We start from the raw sequence: 21,374 nt of genomic DNA, 5'->3' as shown, positions 1-21,374 counted from the left end.
AAGGGCCTGAGATACCACTGCCATTCTGAGCTATGAGGGAGCTTCCCACCCAGAAAAGGAGCCACACTCAGAGGGACTGGCTGGGAGAAGCCAGAATCATCTGGTTCAACCTCCTTTAACAGAAAGGGAAACAGGCCCAGAGAAGGCCAGGGCTTAGCCCAGTGACTGAGAGATGGGCTGCAGAACCGGGACTGGAAGCCCACTTTCAGTTTCTGTGCTCTATGTGACAGCCTCTATGCTCTTGTCTCAACTGATGCTTGTCTACAAACACTTATGGGGTAGGGTCTGCTTTAGGGAGGGGAAGAGGGGCCTAAATCCTTGGGGCTAGACCTGTTTCCTCCCTTGTGACCCCCCCTCAGATAAGCCTTCTAGGAGCCAAGAAAGAGGAGCTTGCTGAGAAATCTCACCCCCCTGACCCACCACCCTACTCCTGCGTCCATATCAGGCCTGGCCCTGACCTGGCCTAGAAGGGTAGGGTGTTCTGGTTATCAAACTGGCAGCTGGGCTGGCATGGGAGAGCAGTGTTCCAATGGGGCCATCTGGGGCACTAGGGCAGGGACTGTGGGCAGCTGTGTCCAGGCTCCAGATGGTACAGAGAGCACCCAAGCCAAGATGGGGCTGGCAGCGGGAAGGTTCTTGGAACGCCAAGCACAGTGAGAGACGTGAGCCAGGCCCAGAAAGGCCTGGAGCTCTCAGGAGAGCTGGCTGCCTGGAGAGGAAATGGGACCCTCATGGGCCATGGGGCTCATGCCCACCCACCCTGAAGGGTCTTCTCTGGATCTCTCTAAAAAAGAGCCTAGCCCAGTGCCCAATCCCCAGCTGAAATAGGCAAGCCTCTTCCCATCACAGAGGGCTGGCCCTGGCCTTCTTCCTACGGGCAGCCCAGACCCTCGGCCTCAGAAGGCACAGATAGCTGCAGCATCCTGAGGGGAGGTGGGGGCCAGGGATGAAGCAGGTTATGAGGGGCTGTGGTCTAAGCCATGGAGAGATGGGCTGTTAGGGATTCTGGAACCCCTGAGGCTGTTCCTCACAAGGAGGGGATTGAGAGGGTCTTGCCCAGGGGCCCAGCCTTTAGCCTGAGCTGTGGCCACATGGCAGGGGTTCAGCATGGTGTCAGGCTGACCTGCACAGGAGTGTGATTTTTGGGTCTTTAAGATGTTCCGGACTTCTCTGGTGGTCCACTGGTTAAGACTCCGCACTTCCAATGCAGGGGACTCAGGTTCGATCCCTGGTTGGGGAACTAGGATCCCACATGCCGTGTGGTATGGCCAAAACGAAAAACAAAAAAAGTTCCTCTCCTCCCACGGTTCCTCCAGTCCCCTTGCCTGGATTCCATCCCTTCCACCTACCCTGAGCCATCCCTGTGAATTCACGGAAGGGCAGGCAGGGGCTTACCCATGATGGGAAGAAGCCACAAGCGCTCCCCAAGCCTGAAGGAGCAGTGGGCAGCCTCCTGGGCATTCCAGCTGTCTCATCTGTCTTGCCCCCAGTGCACAGCGTGGCCTGGCCCGACTGCCAGCCCTGGGCAGGAGGGCACTGCACTCAGGCCTAGCCTCTGGCAGGAGTGCAATCCAGAAGCCATTAAGCCCACCTCCTGCTCCTAGGCAATAAGGTCACCCGTTCAAAACTGCCTGGGCAGGCTTCAAGGGCCAGTCTGCCTTACCTGCTGCTTTCCAGCTGAGGCTTGGCTGCTGGCCTCTCATCCTTCAGGCTTCAGAGCAGGTATCATCACCTCTGGGGAGCCTTCTCTGACCCCCCCTGGCCCCCCCATGGTGGAGTGTGCCCTATCCTGGAATTCCTATCGTCCTCTGTGCTTCCCACTCCTATCCCCAACAGCACTGTGCATTCTGTGGTCATCATTTTTTTTTGGGGGGGGTCATCATTTATGATTTCTGTCTCCCTCACTAACTGTGAAGATCCATGTCTCCAGTGCCCAGTACAGAGCCTGGCACATAGTAATTGCTCAATCTGTACTTGTGGAACAAATTCACTCATCAAAAAACATTAGTTAGGGCTTCCTTGGTGGCGCAGTGGTTATGAATACGCCTGCCAATGCAGGGGACACAGGTTCGAGCCCTGGTCTGGGAGGATCCCACATGCCGCGGAGCAACTAAGCCCGTGCGCCACAACTACTGAGCCTGCGCTCTGGAGCCCGTGAGCCACAATTACTGAAGCCTGCGCACCGAGAGCCTATGCTTCACAATAAGAGAAGCCACCACAATGAGAAGCCCGTGCACTGCAACAAAGAGTAGTCCCCGCTCGCCGCAACTAGAGAAAGCCCGCGCGCAGCTACGAAGACCCAATGCAGCCAAACATAAATAAATTAATTAATTAATTAAAAAACCAAAACATTAGTTAATGATTAACTGAGTGACCTTGGGCAATTCCCTTTCCTTCATGGCCTCAGTTTTTCAACTACCCATTGGGTATTGGTCTGCAGTGTCATTAATTCTTTAGGTCCCCAAGTGGCCTGTGTGGTGTGGCCAGGAGGCTTAGATAGGAGCAGAGGTTGCTGGAACTGGCCATGGAAGAACCTTAAACCCTGCTTCAGCCCTGATGATTCTGTCCCTCCCCACCCAGCCCTCCCTGCCATGGCCTCAGGTGCTCTCCGGCCATCAGGGCTGACAGGGTCCCCAAGGACTCTGCCCAGTGGTGGTACGGTAGAGGGCGGGGCCCTCATCTGCCTGCTATGTCTCCTGACAGCAATCCAGGGCTGTGGCAGGTCTTCCTCTCAAGGTTGCCTGGTAACGGCTTTTACATTTGATAAAAAAAATGTGGCAGAACCAGACAACAGATACGGGGCTTCCAGGGCTTCCGGGGGCTTCCATGAGAGGCTGGGTATCCAGGGTGGGGCTTGTGCCTGGGCCAGGGCCAGGGCAGGCAGAGGCAGCATCTTGCCTCATTGTGGAGAGAATGGGCCCGGCCCATTCTTCGGGACTGGGCCCGGCCTGGCCTAGTGGGCGTCAGTGGGGATGGTAGGCTTGGGGGTAGAACCAGCCCAGGCCTGCAGAGGGGCAGCCAGCCTGGCATCTGCCCCCTCCCACCCCCTTCCCCACACCTGCAGCTGGTGCCTTCCACCTGGTGAGCCACAGCCAGTGCCACCACTCATTAGGTGTTGATTTTACATTAATTACCTTAATTAAGCAGCACTGAGTGCTAATGGCTTGAGGTGGGGTGGCTGTTCCTAATTACCCTCCCAGTCAGACCAGAGCGAGGGGCACAGGGCTTGACAGAACAGGAGCAAACAGTTAGAGAAAGAAGGGGAGGGGCCCACCAGTGCTGGGAGGATGTCCCCCTCCGCAGGGCCTGGCTCAGAGACCTGGACCTGACATCCCCAGAGGGCAGGGCTGAGGGTGCTGCCCCAGGACAGATGAGCTTTAGGCCCAGATCCAGGGGCTTTGGGATGCGTGGGGAGCAGGCCGGGAATGGGGGATAGGCAGAGCTGTCCTCTTCCCTGGACTCCTCCTCTGCCCCTTCCCTGTGCTCCTCAGTCACCGCCCTGATTCCCTCAACTGGGCTGAATGCCTCTCCTCTCCACCTCCATTCAGTCTCCAGAGTCACATTAAATGTCACCTCATTCCTCCCCACCTCCATTCATTTGTCCACTCATTCAGTCAGCCCATGGAGAACCCAGTCTGGGCCGTGTACACCAAGGCACCCCTCAAGGAGCTTACAGTCTAACCGGGGAGATGACAGCTATAAACAGACCCATAGGAGACAGCGTGATGAGCGAGGATGGGGGATGCCCCAGGCTTTGGGGATCAGGAGAGAATTCCCAGAAAAAGTGATGCCAGGGTTGAGTCCTAGGGGAGGAGATAGGAGGATGACTCTTCCATGCAAAGGGACCAGTAGGTGAAACTGGGGCTTGTGGGGAAAGTGCGCTTGACCCATTCCCTTAGCTGCAAGCCGTTTAGTGCAAAGCAGGAGTAGAGAACAAGGGAAGAAGTGGCTAGAGATGAGCCCAGAGGCACTGGCCTTGATTTAGAGGCCCTTGGGGGAGACGTGGGAGGTAGGATCAGTTTCATTTGAGAAAAATGACTGCAGTGTGGGTGGAGGATGGTAATAGGGGCAAGCGTGAGTGGAGTGACCAGTGAGGCATCCACTACAGCATCAGGGGACGGGTGACAGAGGCTGGACCACGTGGGGGTTGGGATAGAGGGGGAGCAGCCGGTAGATCTGAGTCTGGGGGAGTGTCATGGTGACAGAACTTGGGCATCAGGGAGCTGGTGGAACAGGGAGAGGGAAGGGCCAAGGTGCCTCTGGTCACATAGCTCCAGGGATGCCATCTACGATGCACCGTGGTGGCCCTGCTCTAGGTTTCTGGCTGGTTGGGGTCAGTCTCTGAGGACAGGAGTAGGGTGGCAAGCATGTTTGGGGGAACAAAAAGGAAGAGTTGGGTTTGGGGCCTGTGGAGGTGGTGGAGCCTGTGGAACAGCCATGAGGACCTGCAGGCTCAGGTTTGGGGATTAGGAGGGAGCCTTAATGCCAAGGGAGGGATGAGATGGCCCAGGAAGGTAGGGGGCAGGGGGCTGGGCACTAGGTCTGGCTCTCCCAGCAGCTGGTCACCTTTGATGCTGTGGCCATGTCTTTCTTCCCACCTCTGCATCCCAGGAGCCAGCACAGGGCCTGGCCCGGAGGAGCTACTCAGGGAGTATTTGCTGAAGGGAAAGAGTAAGTGAATACAAGAGCGAGTGAATATATGAGTGAGTGAGGCTCCACGGCTCTCACAGGTCCAACAAGGCCGCCCTGGGTTCTTTCAACTCAGACGCATGGATTCAGATGCTCACCCAATCCCGTGCCCATCGAGGCTAGAGCCCCTCCTCAGGCTCTCCTGAGCTCCTGATTAAACCCTTGGGGGAAGAGGATAGGCACACGTGCTTCTCCAGCAGCCCCTCTCAGCCTAGGCATCGCTGCGCGGGAGCAGGACCCTCTTCACTCCCTGAGGCGCAGGGCAGAATCCAACCATGTTTTAGGCCCACTGCCCGGTCCTGGCCCTAGGTCCCTGTCCAACTGCTGACCCTGCACATCTCTACCCAACCCCCCGCCCCCATGGCCAGCACCTTTCCGGAAAGATAACACACTAGCCCCAGTTCTGCCCCTGCCGAATCCAGGTCACTCACCTTGATTTCCACACCGTAGCCAGGATAGACGGAGATGTAGTAGAAACAGTCCAGGCCGACATCAAGGGGTGAGCTGGGGGCTGTGGGGGAGTCCAGAGAGCCCTCTGGGCCTGAGAAATTCCAGCTACAAGGGCCTGGGAGGCAGGAGGAGACATAAGGCTAAACCCAGCTCTGGCGAAGTGGATCCAACTATGGCTGACCTGTGTGTGTGTGTGTGTGTGTGTGTGTGTGTGTGTGTGTGTGTGTGTGTGTGTGTGTGTGTGTGTGTGTGTGTGTGGTGAAGCTCACCCCTTGGGAGGTCTACTACCCTGTTAAAAGCAGGGGACCCCTTTCTCTTGAGCACCTACTGTGTGCAATCTTATCTCAGTTCTTGGCAGTAGCTCAATGAGGTAGGTCTTCTTATTGCCGTTTTACAGATGAGGCTCAGGGAGGTGAGATCAAATTTCTAAGGTCTGCTGTAGTTGCTTCCAATCAGGATTTGAACCTGGGTCTGTCTGGTTCCCAAGGGCAAGGCAGGCCAGCACAGTGACAGAGAGGGAGGAATTCAGGGGCCCCTCAGCTCCCCCATTCCCATCTCTAGATCTGCAAGCCCTCAAGTAGCTGACCTGGTGGCTGGACTGTGGTGATGGTGGTGGTGATGATGGTGCTGGTGGTGGTGGTCTCCTCATCATCTCCTGAAGCCGTAGAGGTGGTGACGGTCCCCTCAATCCCAAGCCCTGTGGTCTGCGACATGACCTCTGGAGCCCAGGGCCTGCCTACGTCTCCAGGACCTTCTCGGGTCGGAGTCCATGCCCTGCTAGGGGGTGTAGTATTGGGCCTCTCTGCTGGGCCTGGGGTGGGCATTGCCATACTGGGCCCTGGAGGTAGGGGAGCTGTGATATGAAGTGCAGAGGGCTCTGACTCCAGGCTCCAGGGTCCTTCCCTGGACTGGGGCTGAGTAGGTGCTGCCACGATGGCTGGAGTGGGGCTGGTGAAGACGGGGCGGCTGTCCTGCTTGGCCAGAAGGGGAAGGGGACTCGGGGTGTATGGTGTAGGTGGGTCAGGCCGGAAGGGCTGTGCTGGCCTCAGCTCTGTCTCCCCCTCCTCCAACCCCTCTTGTAGGAATTCCTCGAGCAGGGGGTGGTGGTTAAGCAGCTTCAGGGTAGGGGCCGTTGTGACGAAGTGGATGCCTCGTTCTGGCTGCTCAGGTGTGGGGTTCACTGTCAGCTCCCCATCCATCTCCTCCATGCCTGGGGCCTGCTCTTCCCCCACTGTAGGGGCCTCCGAGGAAAGTCCTGAAATAGTAACAGATGATCAGAGGTTCTCCTCCTGCCCCACAGTGAGCAGCATCACACCTAGTCCAGGCAGTAGGAGACCCACCTCTCTTTTTTTTTTTTTTTTTTGCGGTATGCGGGCCTCTCACTGCTGTGGCCTCTCCCGTTGTGGAGCACAGGCTCCGGATGCGCAGGCTCAGCGGCCATGGCTCACGGGCCCAGCCGCTCCGCGGCATGTGGGATCTTCCCGGACCGGGGCACGAACCTGTGTCCCCTGCATCGGCAGGCAGACTCAACCACTGCGCCACCAGGGAAGCCCCCACCTCTCTTTTGACATAGAGCCTTGGGGAATGTCCTCATGGTTGAAAATCATGGAGCTATAGAATTTTAGAGCTGGAAGATAGATGATATCACATACTTTAAGGATGGCACATGAGATATCCCTTCTCCTCCAACACCAGAGGTGGACATTACTAATCTATCATTGCACTATTTCCTGGCTGTTCTCAGATTCGGCCTCAGAATCCTTCTCAACACAGCACTCTAGGCAGCCATGCCTGATACCTCAGACCAACATGACGAACAAATATTTCTCATCCCTAACGTAGCTCAAAGGCCTTATTTTACCAATGACGAAACAAGGTCAAAGAAAGGAAATGACTTGCTCAAAGTCAACGACCAGGTAATTGAAGACGGGAGATGACACCCTTAGCAAGAGTGCCATCCCCCACCAGTGTGACTTTTCTGCCTGAGATTACAGGGCATTGCATTCAAGTTCACTTTCTGTTTTCAATGAACCTGGTCATTAGTCTCAGGAAATGCTTCATATATTTGGATTCCTTCACGGACACATGACGACATTTTTGTTGGGGTCCCATTATGCCCTATTTCTCTCACTTTTCAGAAAATAATTTCTTTTGTCTCTCTCTCTCTCTTTTTTGTCCTTCTACAAAAGCTAAACTCTGGAGTAAGGCAGATGTAAACTCTGGAGTAAGGCAGATGTAGCTTCAAATCCATCACCATGGGACTGTGTGACCTTGGGCAAATAACAAACTCCCCGAACCTTATTTTTCTCATCTGTAAAATGGGGTTTCTTTTATAGGATTAACTGAGATAATGTTACTTCCCTTTCCCATTTGCTGTGCCTCTCTGAATTCTCTTTATCTTTCTTTTGACACAAGCCAGGGGCCATCTAGGGCAGGATCTAAAGTAGGGTCATCTGCATGCTACAAGCCCCTCCCCCCCAAATCCATGGTAGACATTATTAACCAATTTTGGTTATTTCTTGCTGAGGCCACATGGGGCTTCAGAATCCTTCTTAACACAGTTATCCAGGCAGCCACTACCAATTGATTAGATAGGCTATGGAAGAAGAAACTTATTTGCTGATACTGGTCTGAGGTTGCTATGCTGTTGATTGTATTGACTTATTTAAACACATAGCTGAAGAGATGATGCATATTCTGCCTGTGGCCCACTAGGCTCCCCAGATCCTTGACTGACAGAAAAAGGTCAATGGATGCTGGCTCCAGATTCACTTCACATAGAATTTTGCCAGTTTGGAGAAGGCTGGGAAGATATTCTGATTTTAACAGCTCTCAAAATGGCTGCATGAAGATTTGAAGGGAAACACAGCCAGGGTGAGATAACAGAGTTTGCAAGGAGAAGGTTGGTTCCTCTGCACATCCGATGGTGGGGCTGTCATTCCACAGGCTCACACCCACCCCATGGATTGGCAGGCGTGAGGAAGCGGCAGATGGCCTACCTTCTGTCCAGGAGACCATGGTAGCTCTGATGTGTCAGACAGTTGGGAGGAGGGAGGAAATTGGCGTGAGGGAGGGGGGTGCAGGTCAGAGGGCTCTCCACTGCTCTGGGTCAGAGGGGCCTTGGGGCCCCAAAGCCCTGAGGAACGAGGCCCAACCCCTATCTCCTGAGATGCTCACTAAAGGAGTCCATCTGTGCCTTGGCATTCTGTACCAGACACTGACAACACAGTGTCCAAACTAGATGCCCAGCCAGACCCATACCCCCTGGAGCAGACGGTCTGGCAGTGTCCCGTGTGTTTCATCTGAGTCAGGTGGAGGGTCCAGGGAGTGCCTCTGACATGCCAGCACGGGGCTATTCTCTTTGCCCAGCCCCCAGATGTCACACGGTCTTTGCCAGGTTACCTGAGAGTGATCATAGCATATGACAAGGAAGAAGAGCCTTTCTCATCACATAGACTGGAGCCTTAGGGTTCCAGTGTCCCCTTCCAGGGTTGCCCAAGAAGAGATGTAGCAGAGGCTCCCAGGGTAGGCACCTGCGGAAGTCTTCACTGGGAGAGGGAGTGCCTCTGTCTCAGGAAGGGACCGTAGCGGGCACAGCTCCTCCCGCTGGCTGCCAGGTGGGTGCTGGGCAATGGAGCAGAGTTAATGGGCACCTCCCGTCACTGTCGATTGCACTGATTGTGTTATCTGGGGGGACTGAGCACTTGGTTAAGTGGGATCGAGATAGCATATCAAACAAGCAAATTGATTCTACAATCCGCTGCCACGTGGTCCTGGAGGGCGCTACCCACTATCAGAGAGGGTAAGATAATCTCCGGGAGACAAGCCATTTCCAGGGAAAGGGCATCTCCAGACACCCTGGATGATTCTGATGGAATCCTGAGGCCCTGTGAGCCCCCTCCCCAGGTTCCTGGGGTTCTCTCTGCCTGGTCAGTCTCTACACCAAAGGTGTAGAGACTGACAAACGGGGAGTGTGATGCAGGGGAAGCAGCAGGAGGTGTCAGAGACCCAAATGCCCAGTCTCATCAGGCACCTTAATGTGTGCCAGACACTGAGTTGGGCCGTTCCCGTATCTTGGATTATTTAATTGACGCTACGAGTCTGTGAGGTGGGACTCTTATTTCCACATTACAGAAAAAGAACCTGAAGCTTAGAAAGGTAAGGTGAGGACTTGTCCAGTCACACAAAGGTGGATTTGAACCTATGTTGATCTGGTTCACAAAGCCCTAGTCTTTCCAGGACACTAGCTTGCCTCACAGGAGGAGGGGACTGGGGCTACCCAGCAGAGAGTCCTCTAGCCAGTTGAGGAAACTAAGGCCCAGAGAGAGGAATGGACTTGTCCACGGTCTTATGCAGGTTAGAAGTGGAGCTGAGGCCAGAGTTTCTGGCATCTGGGACCTGAGCTGAGGCTGAGCTGAGCTGGGCCCTCAGGAAGCCTTCTGGCTGGGACCCAGGGAGCCCCCGTTCTGTGTCCAAAGCACACCTGAGTCTGGGACTCAAACCAGAAGCCGAGGACACTGCTCCGCAGGGCGGGCATGCCAAGTCACACATACACTGGGGTGTAAATGTCAGCTCTGCCACTTAAAAGTCAAGTGAGCCTGGGCAAGTCACCTCTGTGTCCTCAGCTGTAAAACGGGCAGTTTGGAGAGGTTCTGTGAGAATCTTTTTGTTCTAAATAGCAGGGGTTTTTTGTTTGTTTGTTGTTGTTTTTTTTTTTTGGTGGCGGGGACTACAGAGGGAGAGGCCACACTCCGAGGGGGGCAGCCCCCTGCCAGGGCAGCACTGAGCAGGCCTTTAGGGTTGGGAGAAGCTGGCCCGGGTGAGGCCTCTCCTTTCTGGGCGACCATGTCCCCTGTTGTGTGGCAGTGTGTGTGACCTCGAGCATGTCAGCGTCCTCAGCTGTACAAGGAGGATAATACTGCATCGCGCTGCGCAAAGGGCAGCCGCCTCCGAGGCTGGCATGTATGTGGGGGACAGTGGCCCACAGCAAAACAGCCCCCCATGATCCCCACCTGTCCGGTGCCGGTGCCGAAACGCAGGAATGCACACCCTGGGCTGCTGCTCCCGCAGGGGCCGGGGGGCTGCGTCCTCCAGGTGGGCTGGGACTGGGAAACACCCCTCGGCTCCCACACCACCCTGTCGCCGTTCCTGTCGCGGAGCTTCCCGGCAGCCCCCAGCCCTGGTGGGCCCCGCTGCCGCCTCCTGGGCCCTCCCCCCGCATTAGCTCTCAAGCTATGCAAATAGACATCGGAGGGAGCCCTGTTTAAAGTATTTAGACGAAATGAAAAAAGGCTTTCATCGGCACTAATGAGCCATTCAGGATGCCTCCCCAGTGGATTCTCTCCCGCTCCGCCTCCCGGCCCGCGCCGCCCCCCTGTGGCCCCTCTTGGGATTGGAAGCCCCCTCCTCTTAGCCCCCGCCGGGGCCTCCCAGGGAAAGCCGCCTGACCTGCCCGCTCCTCCCCTGGGCCCAGCTGGATGAGGGTGGAGACAGGGGGCCGCGTGCTCCACCTGCACAGACTGGGATCTAGATGGGGCGCGGTGCTAGCTTCTGTTTAGGGAAAGCCACAACGACTGGGGACTCTTCTTCATAGCATCCAGCTGGGTAGGTGTTCTGTCCCTGTCTGAGAGTTGGGGAAACTGAGGCTCAGTGAGGCCCAGGACGTTGCCAAGGGTCACTGCCCCTGCGGGCTGAGGAGTTGGAATTGGTCTGTGTGGAGACAATGGCGGAGGGTGGTGGTCCCTGCCTGGGGCAAATGCTGCACCAGGCAACACACTCCAGATGCCACCTAAGGCCCAGGCGGGCTGTCTGCTTAGTGCTGTTGTGTCTGCAGATCTTTCTGCTCCAGACAGAAAGAAAAACCTCAGGTTCCAATCCCCAATCTATGTCTCACTAGCGGTGTGACTGGGCAGGGGGCTGCCCACTCGAGCCTTTGCTTCTCCAGCTGTGGAGTGGGGATCTCCTGGGTTTGGTGAGGGCCATCTAGAGACAGGCCCATCCTCCCAACGGCCAGCCCCACCCCGTCCTCTGCAAGGGCGGGGGGACCTGCTGGCCTTAGCGGCTGGCACAGGAAGGGGACCCCACAGTTCTCAGAAAGGTCAGGCTTGATCCCCAACTTGTGGTAGCACCAGCTTTCAGCTGAGGGGAGCATGACTGCAGGTGGGTACAGGGGGAACCTGGGGATACAGTGGGCAGGGAGCTACCCCTCAGGATTCTGGAGGTTGGGCTGGCCCAGCATAGGGAGAATGAGTATTCAATGGGATCCATTTATTATCCCATAAAAGCTAATGAGTTTATTCTGGAGGTTCTCTGGCCCCTTTCACGTTTTAATAGGGAATTAGTGAGGGCCTGGCCCCCGTGGACCCCCTTTATCCCAGAGCCCGAGGGAGGGAAGAGAGGCTCCTGGAGTAAGAGCACCTGGGCCCCCCAGAGCCAGAGCCTGGTCTCCACAGCGACGGTTCCACTGGGCCCAGGCCTACCTCCTGAATTGAGGGTCCCCAGCTGGAGGCTGGCAGGGCCACATAGGGCCCCTGAGGCCTGATTCCATGTTCTACTACTGAAATAATTACCCCACAGTATCCCTGTGTCTGAGGTAGGTCTGCTGTTGTCGACTACTTGTATTAACAGAAAAGGCAATAGAAGCCCTATACAACAGATGGGGAAACGGAAGCCTAGAGTGGGGGTGTGGCTTCTTCAGGACCCAAAAGGTATGGCAGAGGCAGGACGGACACGTTCTGCCTCCTGTGGTTTGCAGCCGGGCAGCTACCATTACTCAGTGCTCATGTGCTAAGCATGCCCTCAGCAGTTTCACGCGTAATCAGTTATCCTCCCAAGAGACAGAGACACTGAGGCCCAGAATGGTTAAGTAAGTTGTGCGAGGTTGCACAGCCCATGCGTGGCAAGCCTGGGACTAGAACCCAGAGCTCAGCCGCTCCATAGCTCAGCTCAGTCTACTGCTCCCACTGGCCCTCAGCTGTACCTCTTGACTATCTCCCCACCAGCCTGGCCGTCACTATCCTAGGGCACTCTTGCTGGGAGCACTGCAGCTTGGGGTGATGGGGAAGGAGTCCTGGTGGTGTCTTGGAGGGCCAGTGGTTAGGGTGGGCAGTGGTTTGAGTGCGGCAGATACACTCAAAGGGAACTTCTCTGCCAGAACAGGTGCCTTCCGCCTTCTTCCCTATTGCTCACTACTTTGTCTCTTTAAACTTTCCCACCCTACCAGATCCAGCTCCAATCCCCACTTGGGACTGAGGGAGCCATCCCTGCCTGGCCCAGTGGGTGACAACAGCTCTCTCCTCTGATCTCCTGGGAGCACTTCTCGGTAGGCCCTCAGCACACGTACAGCTTTGTCCATGGCCAAGGATCTAGCAGAAGGCATCTCTCTTCCCGCATCTCTGCCCACAAATGCTGACCCCTGGTGCCAGGTACATTGAAGGTGGGCTCAGGGGACACACTCTCCAAGCCAGGATTCTGCCTGTCTGCACACTTGGAAGGCACCCTGCTCCCCCAAGTGCTTGGCCCTTGGCCAGGAGGAGTGGGCAGGGGAGGGCAGGGGTGGGCAGAGGTGTGTCCTGCAGGGAGAAGATGGGCAGCCAACCCTTGGCAGTGCCCCAGCACAGCCCCAACTGGCAACTGATGAAGAGTGTCTATCGGCACAAGCTGGTGGGCCCTGCAACCCCAGACTGCCCTCTCTTCCCCTGCCACTGACCATCCCCCATCTCACCCTCTTACTTCCCTCTCTTGGCCAACTCCTGGCAGTTCGGTTAAATCTGGAGTACAAATGCGAATGGGGGCATCTCCTCCTGGCTGGGACCTAGGCAAGGAAGCGGCTGCTCCCCAGAATCTGAGCCCTTGTAGCCTCTGTGTGCATCTCATCCCTCCCTCATTTACACAGGAAGAAACAGAATCCAGAGAGGTTTCCCAGGTCACACAGTAAACTTGGGGCAGGGCTAGAACTCAAGATTTTGGGGCTCAAAGAGCATCTGGCCCAACTGTTCTGAAGAGTGAACCCTCCAATACTTTTGGGGCTGTCTGCCATCTGTGGGCATGCCTCCAGCGACAGAGAGCATGCTGCTTCCTGAGCTGCCAGGAACAGCTACCTCCCCCATTGTACTAGGTTGGGGGTGGGCGGGTAACCCTGGGCTTCGGCATCTCCAGCGTTGGGGTCTTCTTGCCGATGGAGGGAGTAATGGGGGTAGAGCAGGCAACACCCAGGTGTCAGCCCACCTGTTCTGGTCCCGCCCCTAACAGGCTAATTGGTCCCCCTGCACAAATCACTTCCCCATCCCGAACCTTCATTTCCCCATCAGTAAAATGGAAAAAGTATCACATTCCAGGATCTGGTGAGCCACAAAGGGCTCTGTGAAAAAAATACTGAACGCCACTGTTTACTGAGAATTTACCATACACCTAGCACCATTCTAAGGTGCTTTACCAGAATTAACTCATTTATCCCCCCACAATAACTCTGAGATATGAACTTTTATAGGTGAAGAAACTGGGACCCAGGGAAGGGCAGTTCCCAAGTTACCAGTTTGCATGTGTCAGATTCAAACGCAAAGGCCATGCAGCCCTAGTGCAGTGCTGTCTCATAGAACGTTTCATGATGATGGAAATGTTTTATGTCTGCACGTCTGTCATGGTAGTCAGTAGCCATACATGGCTAGTAAGCCCTTGAAATGTGGCTGGTGAGACCAAGACACCGAATTTTAAATTTGATTTCATGTTCATGAATTTACATTTAAATCGCCACATGTAGTTGGTGGCTACCATGATGGAAAGCGCAGCTCCAAAACCCGACCTCTAGACCCAGAAGTATTCACCGCTCAGAAGGGAAGAGCCTAGAGTGGGAGGGGGTCCTGGAGAAGATTAAGATGGGCTGACAGGGTACTTCCCTGGTGGCGCAGTGGTTAAGACTCCGTCTGCCAATGCAGGGGACGCAGGTTCGAGCCCTGGTCCAGGAAAATCCCACATGCCGCGGAGCAACTAAGCCCATGTGCCACAACTACTGAGCCTCTGCTCTAGAGCCCGCGAGCCACAACTACTGAGCCCATGTACCACAACTACTGAAGCCTGCATGCTCTAGGGCCTGTGCTCCACAGCAAAGAGAAACCACTGCAATGAGAAGCCTGAGCACTGCAACAAAGCATGGCTCCTGCTCGCCACAACTAGAGAAAGCCTGAGTGCAGCAGCGAAGACCCAACGCAGCCAAAAATAAGTAAATAAATAAGTAAATAAATTTATTAAAAAAAAAAAAAGATGGGCTGACAGTGTCTACTCCCTTCCTTTGGGCCTGGGAAAACTGGGGCCTGGGGTTGGGCAGGGAGAGGTGACAAGGAGCCCTGGGACTTCTTTAGGTTTTTCATAAAGGCCTCGGGAGAGCTGAGCCTGTCAGCCACTCACTCCTCAGGGAGGACTGGTGCCACCCACCCACAATGTTTTCTTCCCAACCTGGGCTGAGCACTGATGTTCGGAGGGGTGGGGTGTTCAATGGACAATTTGGGGACCTCAGGCAGAGCTGGTATAGGAGGACGTTATGGATGGAGGGCAGCCAGGAATCCCTGGCCTCTGGCTATTTGGCCCAGGACGGGGCCAGGGTGTGTGAACGCTCCATGACAATGCCTGCTGTGCTCGGCTCACCTGCCCCTACCTCCCTGCCCAGCCAGGCACACAGGGGCAGGGAGCCTGGCCTGGCCAGCACCCCAGGGCTCCTGGGCAGCCCCAGAGTAGCTGCCTGGTCTTGGGACCAGGGGAAGGCATCATATTTACTGAGCACCCTCCATGGGTCAGGCAGGACTTCCTAGGGGGCTGTCTTCCACCCAGAGCAGCGCCTTTTATGCCTGGAATCAATATTTTACACTTTGTATGTGAAGGAACTGAGGCTGAGAGGCAAAGTGAATCATCCTAGTTCATACAGGAGGAAAGTGGCAGATAAGGGGTCTGAACTGGGTTTGCCTGTTCCACAGCCTGGGCTCAAGTTTCTACTGCAGAGTTACTGCTTCATGTGAGCATGTGTGGGCCTGTGAATATGTGGGCCCGTGTGTATACGTGAGCGTGTGCATGTGCCTGCATGTGTGTTTGTGTGTGTGTGTGTGTGTAGTTCCAAACACACAAGGACCAAAAGTCATTACCCTTTGTTCTCGACCATGGACGCCACACCCTGGAACCTGGATTCAGGGTCCTCAAGCCTGGAAAGGCCCAACCTCCCAGAAGGGATGCACTTCTCCCCAAGGCGGCTGCTGTGCTGCCTCCTTTTCACCCTGCGCCCTTCTTGGACCCTGACTTGACCCTTCCCAGGGCCATGTGGCCTGGACAGCCCCTTAGGCTCTGGGTGTGTGGGGAGAGAGGGGACAGGGCTCTGGGCGGCTGCCCTCTCCTCCCCACTGCCCCTTCTCTCCTGTGAGGCTGTGGCCAGGGGCCCAGGGTAGAGGGAGCGCTAACTGCCACGTTCTCCGCTTTCCAATTTAAAATCTAATATGGTCTCGCCACTGCAGAGCTGGGGGCTGGAGAGGTGATTAATGAGGCCTCTGCTACAGCGTCGCCTGCTGTGCACTACACCTTCCCCTGCGGCCCTGAGTTCCCCGCTCCTGCCTGCCTGCTGGCCCTGGGACCCCTAGCCCTGCCTGCCAGCAGTTCCTGGTGCTGGACAGGTGGCACAGGAGCTGGGGGCCTGGAGTGGGGCGTTGGGAGAGAAAAGGGGCTGGCCTTGGACGTGGGGGCAGCAGGACTGACGCCCACCCCTGGGGCAGGCTGGAAGGAGAGGAACAACCTGGACCCTCTTTGGCCTTACCTCCCTCACCAGCTGGTACCTAACCATTCTGCTAACTCCTCGTGATAATGCCAGCTGGCAGGAGTGTGGCCAGGGCAGAGGAGGGATGTGGCCCTGGGCTGGGTGCTCAGGTCAGCCCTCCCCCAGCACCGCCACCTCAGCAGCAGCAGGGATCATATTTCTCTGAATGGAAAACCTTGGAAATGTCAGCTGGGCTGAGGAAGGCTGTGAAGGCCTTCTCCCTGGAGCTAGTACCAGGGCTGGCTCAGCCCAGCCCAGTGGTGAAGCTGGGGGACAGGGGTTGGTCTAGGGAGGAGGAGGAATGGCCATCCCCTCCATCCTCTGCCCCCTGCCCAATTCCAGGTACCTGCGGAGGAGAGTCCCTCCTAGCCACTGAGCCCAGCAAGGTACCAGGGTACCAAGGTACCAGCATCTTTGGGCTGTTTCTCCCTCCCCCCACCAATCCCCCCTGTAGTTCAAAAGCTGGCATTACTGAGGTTACTCCCAGTGCCTGTGTTCACCTCTGAGCTGGATGGCCGGCCCGGTAGCCCCAAGATTCTGTGGCCTTTGGTCAGAGGAAGAGGCTCACTCTACGTACCAGGGCCAAAGTGACCTTGTGACCTTTGCCCTGTGGCTACTTTTGTCAGCTACATCTGGGAAGAGATGGATTGAGGGATTTGGCTGCGCCTAGACCCCCAGTTGCCCTGATCCTTAATGCTGAGGTCGGCTCTCTCTCCCCTGGGGGTCACTAGAGTGTCTGTCCTTAGCTGTGAAAGCTGAGAAGACTGGTGAGGCCTTGTCAGAGCCCTGTCTCCAGCATGGAGGTAGCTTTGCCATGGACAGGCTGTGTGACCTTGGGCTTCTCTTGCCCTCTCTGGGCCTGTCTGGCTTTTCATATAGTACTTGGTTCCTGGCTTTTTAGGTTCTTCGGGTGGGTGGGGTGGAGAGTCACAGCCCCTCTACTATCAGTGCCCAACTGCAGGGGTCGACGGAGCCTCACAGTGGGCAGTGGTACAAGTGGAGGGGGCCTGGCAGGGCAGGGGACTGTGCTCTGTTGACTTGCCACTTTCCTTCTGAATGTCACTGGACCCCATACACCTCATCTCCAGTACCTGAAGTCCCTGTGTGTGTGTGGGTAGCCTCATCCAGGTATACTCCCTCCCGTCTCCCTCACACTTTGAACTCCATTCTGTCTCTCCAGCTTCTATGGGGGAGATGCAGGAGGTCCTGCCTTACTTCCAAATGGCCTGTGGAAGAATCACTGGAGGCCTGGGATCTGCCTTTAGAGGTTTGGAGGGGGCGGGGGAGGGTAGCCTGGGACCTTCTCCTAGCCCCAGGCAGGTGGCATGGGGCCTAAGCTGCCCCAGGGCATGGGCCCTGCACCTGTGGACAATCCCAGACTCCCCTTGTTTCTGTGGCCTGTGGGACTGAGGGGAAAGGGCCTTACCAGCCCAGCACCCCAGCCTGTGAGGCTTCCGAGGCTCAGCTTGTCCTCCCCACTTCCCCAGCAAGCCTGAGTGGGGGAGGGGAGGGGTGCAGAGCAGCTAAAAATAGCAGCAGCAGCTCAAGTCTCCTTGAGGGGTCAGTGGAGCCCAAGATTGGGGAGGAAGAGAGTGGAACAGGCTCTGGGGAGGGGAGAGACCAGACTGAACTGGGACCTGCTGTGCCTACACCCAGGGCCACAGTCCCAGGGTATAGGGACAGAAGGGTACAGATATGCAGGGACATGTGGACACAGACACCCAGGGGTAGATGGACAAGCCAGGCAGAGATATATACAGACATGGCTACCTGCGTATCTGGGGCTTCTTCTCCCCCAGACCCCCTGGGAACACCAGATGGACCCAGCTGTGCAGCCCCCAATCCCTCAGTCTTCTCTCTTGACTCAACCTTGCTCTGACTTCCAAGGACCCTGCCAGACGGGGTGTGTGTACACCTTGAGTAGAGAAGGCTAAGTCCTCCCTCTGTGTCCCCGTCAGTCTCCTCTGCTCGAGGCCCAGGGCAGGGAAGGACCAGGGAGCGCCAGAGGTAGTATCAGGGATACAGGTGCAACAGAGACTAGGCTGAGGGCACCACCCCAGCCTGAGCGGCAGGCTTCTTCCTAGCCTGGGCTGGCATGCAGGGTGGGGGGATGAGAGAGAGACGGCTGGACCCAGAAGAGCAAGGCTAGGGCTCTGTCAGGAGGTGGAAAGAATGGAGTGGGCGGTGAAGGAAGGTGGACCAGGGGAGGCTGGATAAGCAAATGCACCAATGACCTCTCTCAGGCATGCCTTGTTTGGTCCCACCTTTACACCTTTGCCTGGAGACGCCAGGGGCTCTTCCGTCCTCAAAAGAAGGTGACTCCCTCTCCCCCATTTCCTCTAACCAGCCAGAAGATAGGACCTCACAACAAGAGGGAGGCTGCCAGCTGCCAGACCAGATGTTTCCAATCACTAGCACATCCCCTTGCTGGATATAAATGATATCTAAGAATGTCCATCAGAGCAGCAAGCCAGGGTGAAAGCCCTTAGAAGCACTCTAATCCCAGCCTTCATCCCTCTACACTGCTAGTCTCAGCTTCCTAGTCAGACCTGGGCCAGCTGGCACTCACTGCCCGCCCCTGCCTTGGGAGTCCAGCACTGGGCTCCTCCGGCTTCTGACCCAGCCCCTTCAGTGACGACCTGAAAACCAGCCCCTCCTGGTGCTGGACAGCTCTGGCTACACGAGGACCCTCCTCTTAAGCGGGGCTTCCAGTTTCTTCCCTGTCACCACCCCTTCTGATTTTCTTTGATTTTGGATGCTGTTTTTTGAAAGAGGTGGGACAGATGCCATGAATTCCCAAGGAAACTGAGGCACAGGAAGGTGACATGATTTGCCCAAGGTCACCCAGCCAGTAAGAGGCAGTATCAGGTTTAAACTCTGGGAGTCCTGGTGCCCTGACCAGCATTCTTCTAATCATGTTCTTCCTTTGGGGCTGCCCCCTCCTCCCGGAGGCACAACTTGGCTCTCCAGACTGCATGATATCCCCCCCTCACAGGCTTTGGGGCTCCCTAGGCACCTGCTGGCTGGTGGGACCCAGGCCAGACACTCAGCAGGTGGCTGCCTGGGGCACAAAGGAGCTGGTGCTCAGCTGCTGGGCTGGGAGGGAGAGAGGGAGAAGCTATGGGGGTGGGAATGGGGGAGGGATCGGGGCTGAGAGTGGGAGGGGCAGGGTCTGCTTCTGTGCCTTTTATAAGGAGCGAGAATGCAAAGGGGGTAAAACAGCATGCAAATGAGCATCTGTTGGGGGTTGCTCTGTGGTTCAGGCACTTTTCACAGGGGCCCTGCAGTTCTGCCCTTGCAGCACATGACCAGCTGGAAGGAGAGTCCTGAGGGTAGAGAGACGAGCCCATGGGGAGGGGAGGAGTGGGGGACTGAGGGAGATGCTGAGGTTAATGGGTGCAGGATTCCGGCTGGGCCCCTGGGGACTGCACTGGGGGAGGGGAGAGACCCACAGCTTGGATTCTCCAGCACATGTGGTTTGGTGGCAGGAGGGGCCCTGCACCTGCTCTGCCTTCTTGGGAGGTTAGAGACACTCAGACCCAGCAAAGATGGAAGGAGTTGTGATGGGGGGTACCAAGCAAGGCCTGGCCTAGGGATCCCAGAGGCTCACTGGGCCCTCAAAGACCCCAAAGATGAACTCTCTTGCTACAGAAGAGAAACTGAGGCTCAGAGCAGTCCCTGGCCAGGAATCTCTTGTCCTTTTGAAGGTGAGTGGTTGGATGCTGTTGAGTATCTTGTCTGTATCGCATTTAATTAAAATCAGAGGGTCTGTAGTCTAGCTGGGGAGGCAGTCACAGCTGAGTTTATTAAGAAGGCAGCTCCCCCTCCAAAATGAGTTCCTTAAGGGCAGGGATTATGTTGCATTTCTGCCTATTAAAGCACCTGATAGGTGCTCAATAGAGGGTTGTTGAACGGAAAAGGGATGGGTGGATGAAGGATGGATGGATGGGCTAAGTTCCTGATGGGTGGTAGTGTTGAGAGAAGAGAGAGAGCCCTCTGGGCTGGATGATCAGGAAAAGAGGGGGTAGTCGAACTGAAATAAACAGAAGGACCCAGGGATAGCATTCCAGGTATGGAAAAATGGCTGAGCAAAAATGTAGAGGTTGGACTGAACAAGGCATGCACAGGGTCCAGGGTTCACCCTAGCACCCTCACCCAGTCTCTCCGTTGCCCACCTTCCCACACACTCAGTTCCTTCTCATCTCCTGGCAGAGCCCCTTGTCCCTGCTGAGCCCAGCCAGCACCCCTCACCCCCGCCTCTTTCCACCAGCCTGTCTGCCGGCAAGGCTGCACTCTGCAGCCTGAGACCCCGGATTGTTGTTGGAGAAGCAGCAGGTTTGTTTACTCCAGAGCCCGCCTGAGAAATCTCAACAATCAATGGCCAACAGCACTGCCGGTGCTGCGGCATCGATCCTCCCCTCCCAGGGCAGGCAGCCGCGTGGCAGGTAGGCAGGTGGAGGGAAGCTGTGGTAGGCTTGGTTCCCAGTCCTGTCCAAGATCTGAGCTTCAGGCAAGCTTGGGCCTTCCTCCGTGGGGGCTGGGCCTCAGCGGGGGTGGGGGTAGGTGGGGCAGCCCAGATGCAGGAGAGGAGTGACTCGTATTCTCATTCACCAAGGCTCCTAAAAGATGGGAGAATAAGACTTACCCAAGGTCACTGGCCTCTGGGCCAACACTTCAGGGTTCATTTGACTCCCAGTCCTGTGCTCTATACTGGCCTCCAAGTGCCAGAAAAGATGTTTTTTTCCTCTGCCCCTAAGGACTGAGCAAGATAAAATGTCCCTAATCTACATCAGTAAGGACTGAGGGTAGACATCAGGAAGATAAACCACTGTCATCATTAGAAACATGCTAGAAGAAAGTCAGGAGCCATTTATGTCTTGGGACTGTCTGACAACATGGGCTTGAACTTGGCATTCTATAAAATGCAGATAATAGCTTCTATCTCATAGAGATGATATGAGGACTAAATGTATATAAAGCAGTACAGTGCCTGGCACGTAGCTGGTATCTGATAAATGTTTGCTATTATTGTTGCTGCTATTATTATTATTATAAGGATATTGATACTCTTCTGGGTTCCCATCTGCTTGTACTGAAGCTCTGCCTTAGGGTGGGGGAGTAGACACAGTGCTGGCTGCAGCCAGGTTTTGCAAAATGGGCAGGCACTTTGGAGTAGTCTTATTACTGATTGGCTTTAAGCCCAGGGTAAGTGACTTAATCTCTCGGAAGCTCAGTTTTCCTATCTGTAAAGTGGGGATAACTAGTCTCTTGTATTAAAATAGAAAAGGCTTAAAAATGAAAGACTTGGCCCCTGAAGGTTCTGAGCCAGGCCTCATACCTCAATAACATGTTTGTGAAATGATGAATGAATGTACCCCAGGGGATGGATACACCGCAGGGGCCACTTTTTCGGAGCTGTGGAAGGTTCCTGGACATGAACTGTGGT

The 21,374-nt window shown here is 55.7% G+C and overlaps 1 protein-coding gene across 2 annotated transcripts in view; it reads right to left on the bottom strand.

The window, feature by feature from the left end:
- SEZ6 (seizure related 6 homolog) overlaps window positions 1-21,374 on the bottom strand; it is a 98,692-nt gene that overhangs the window by 18,421 nt on the left and 58,897 nt on the right. For both annotated transcript variants that reach the window (XM_073797793.1, XM_073797792.1), the window contains 2 exons: window positions 5,726-6,394; window positions 5,121-5,254 (listed from right to left, as the gene is read on the bottom strand). In XM_073797793.1, the coding sequence (XP_073653894.1) occupies window positions 5,121-5,254; window positions 5,726-6,347 (756 nt within the window). In that variant the 5' untranslated portion in view covers window positions 6,348-6,394. The remainder of the gene's footprint in view (window positions 1-5,120; window positions 5,255-5,725; window positions 6,395-21,374) is intronic.

This window comes from Tursiops truncatus, chromosome 20 (assembly GCF_011762595.2).
Source record: "Tursiops truncatus isolate mTurTru1 chromosome 20, mTurTru1.mat.Y, whole genome shotgun sequence".
In the NCBI taxonomy this organism is placed as follows: domain Eukaryota; kingdom Metazoa; phylum Chordata; class Mammalia; order Artiodactyla; family Delphinidae; genus Tursiops; species Tursiops truncatus.
Note: the sequence above shows the minus strand (reverse complement) of the source record. Positions and strands in the feature narration are given on the sequence as shown.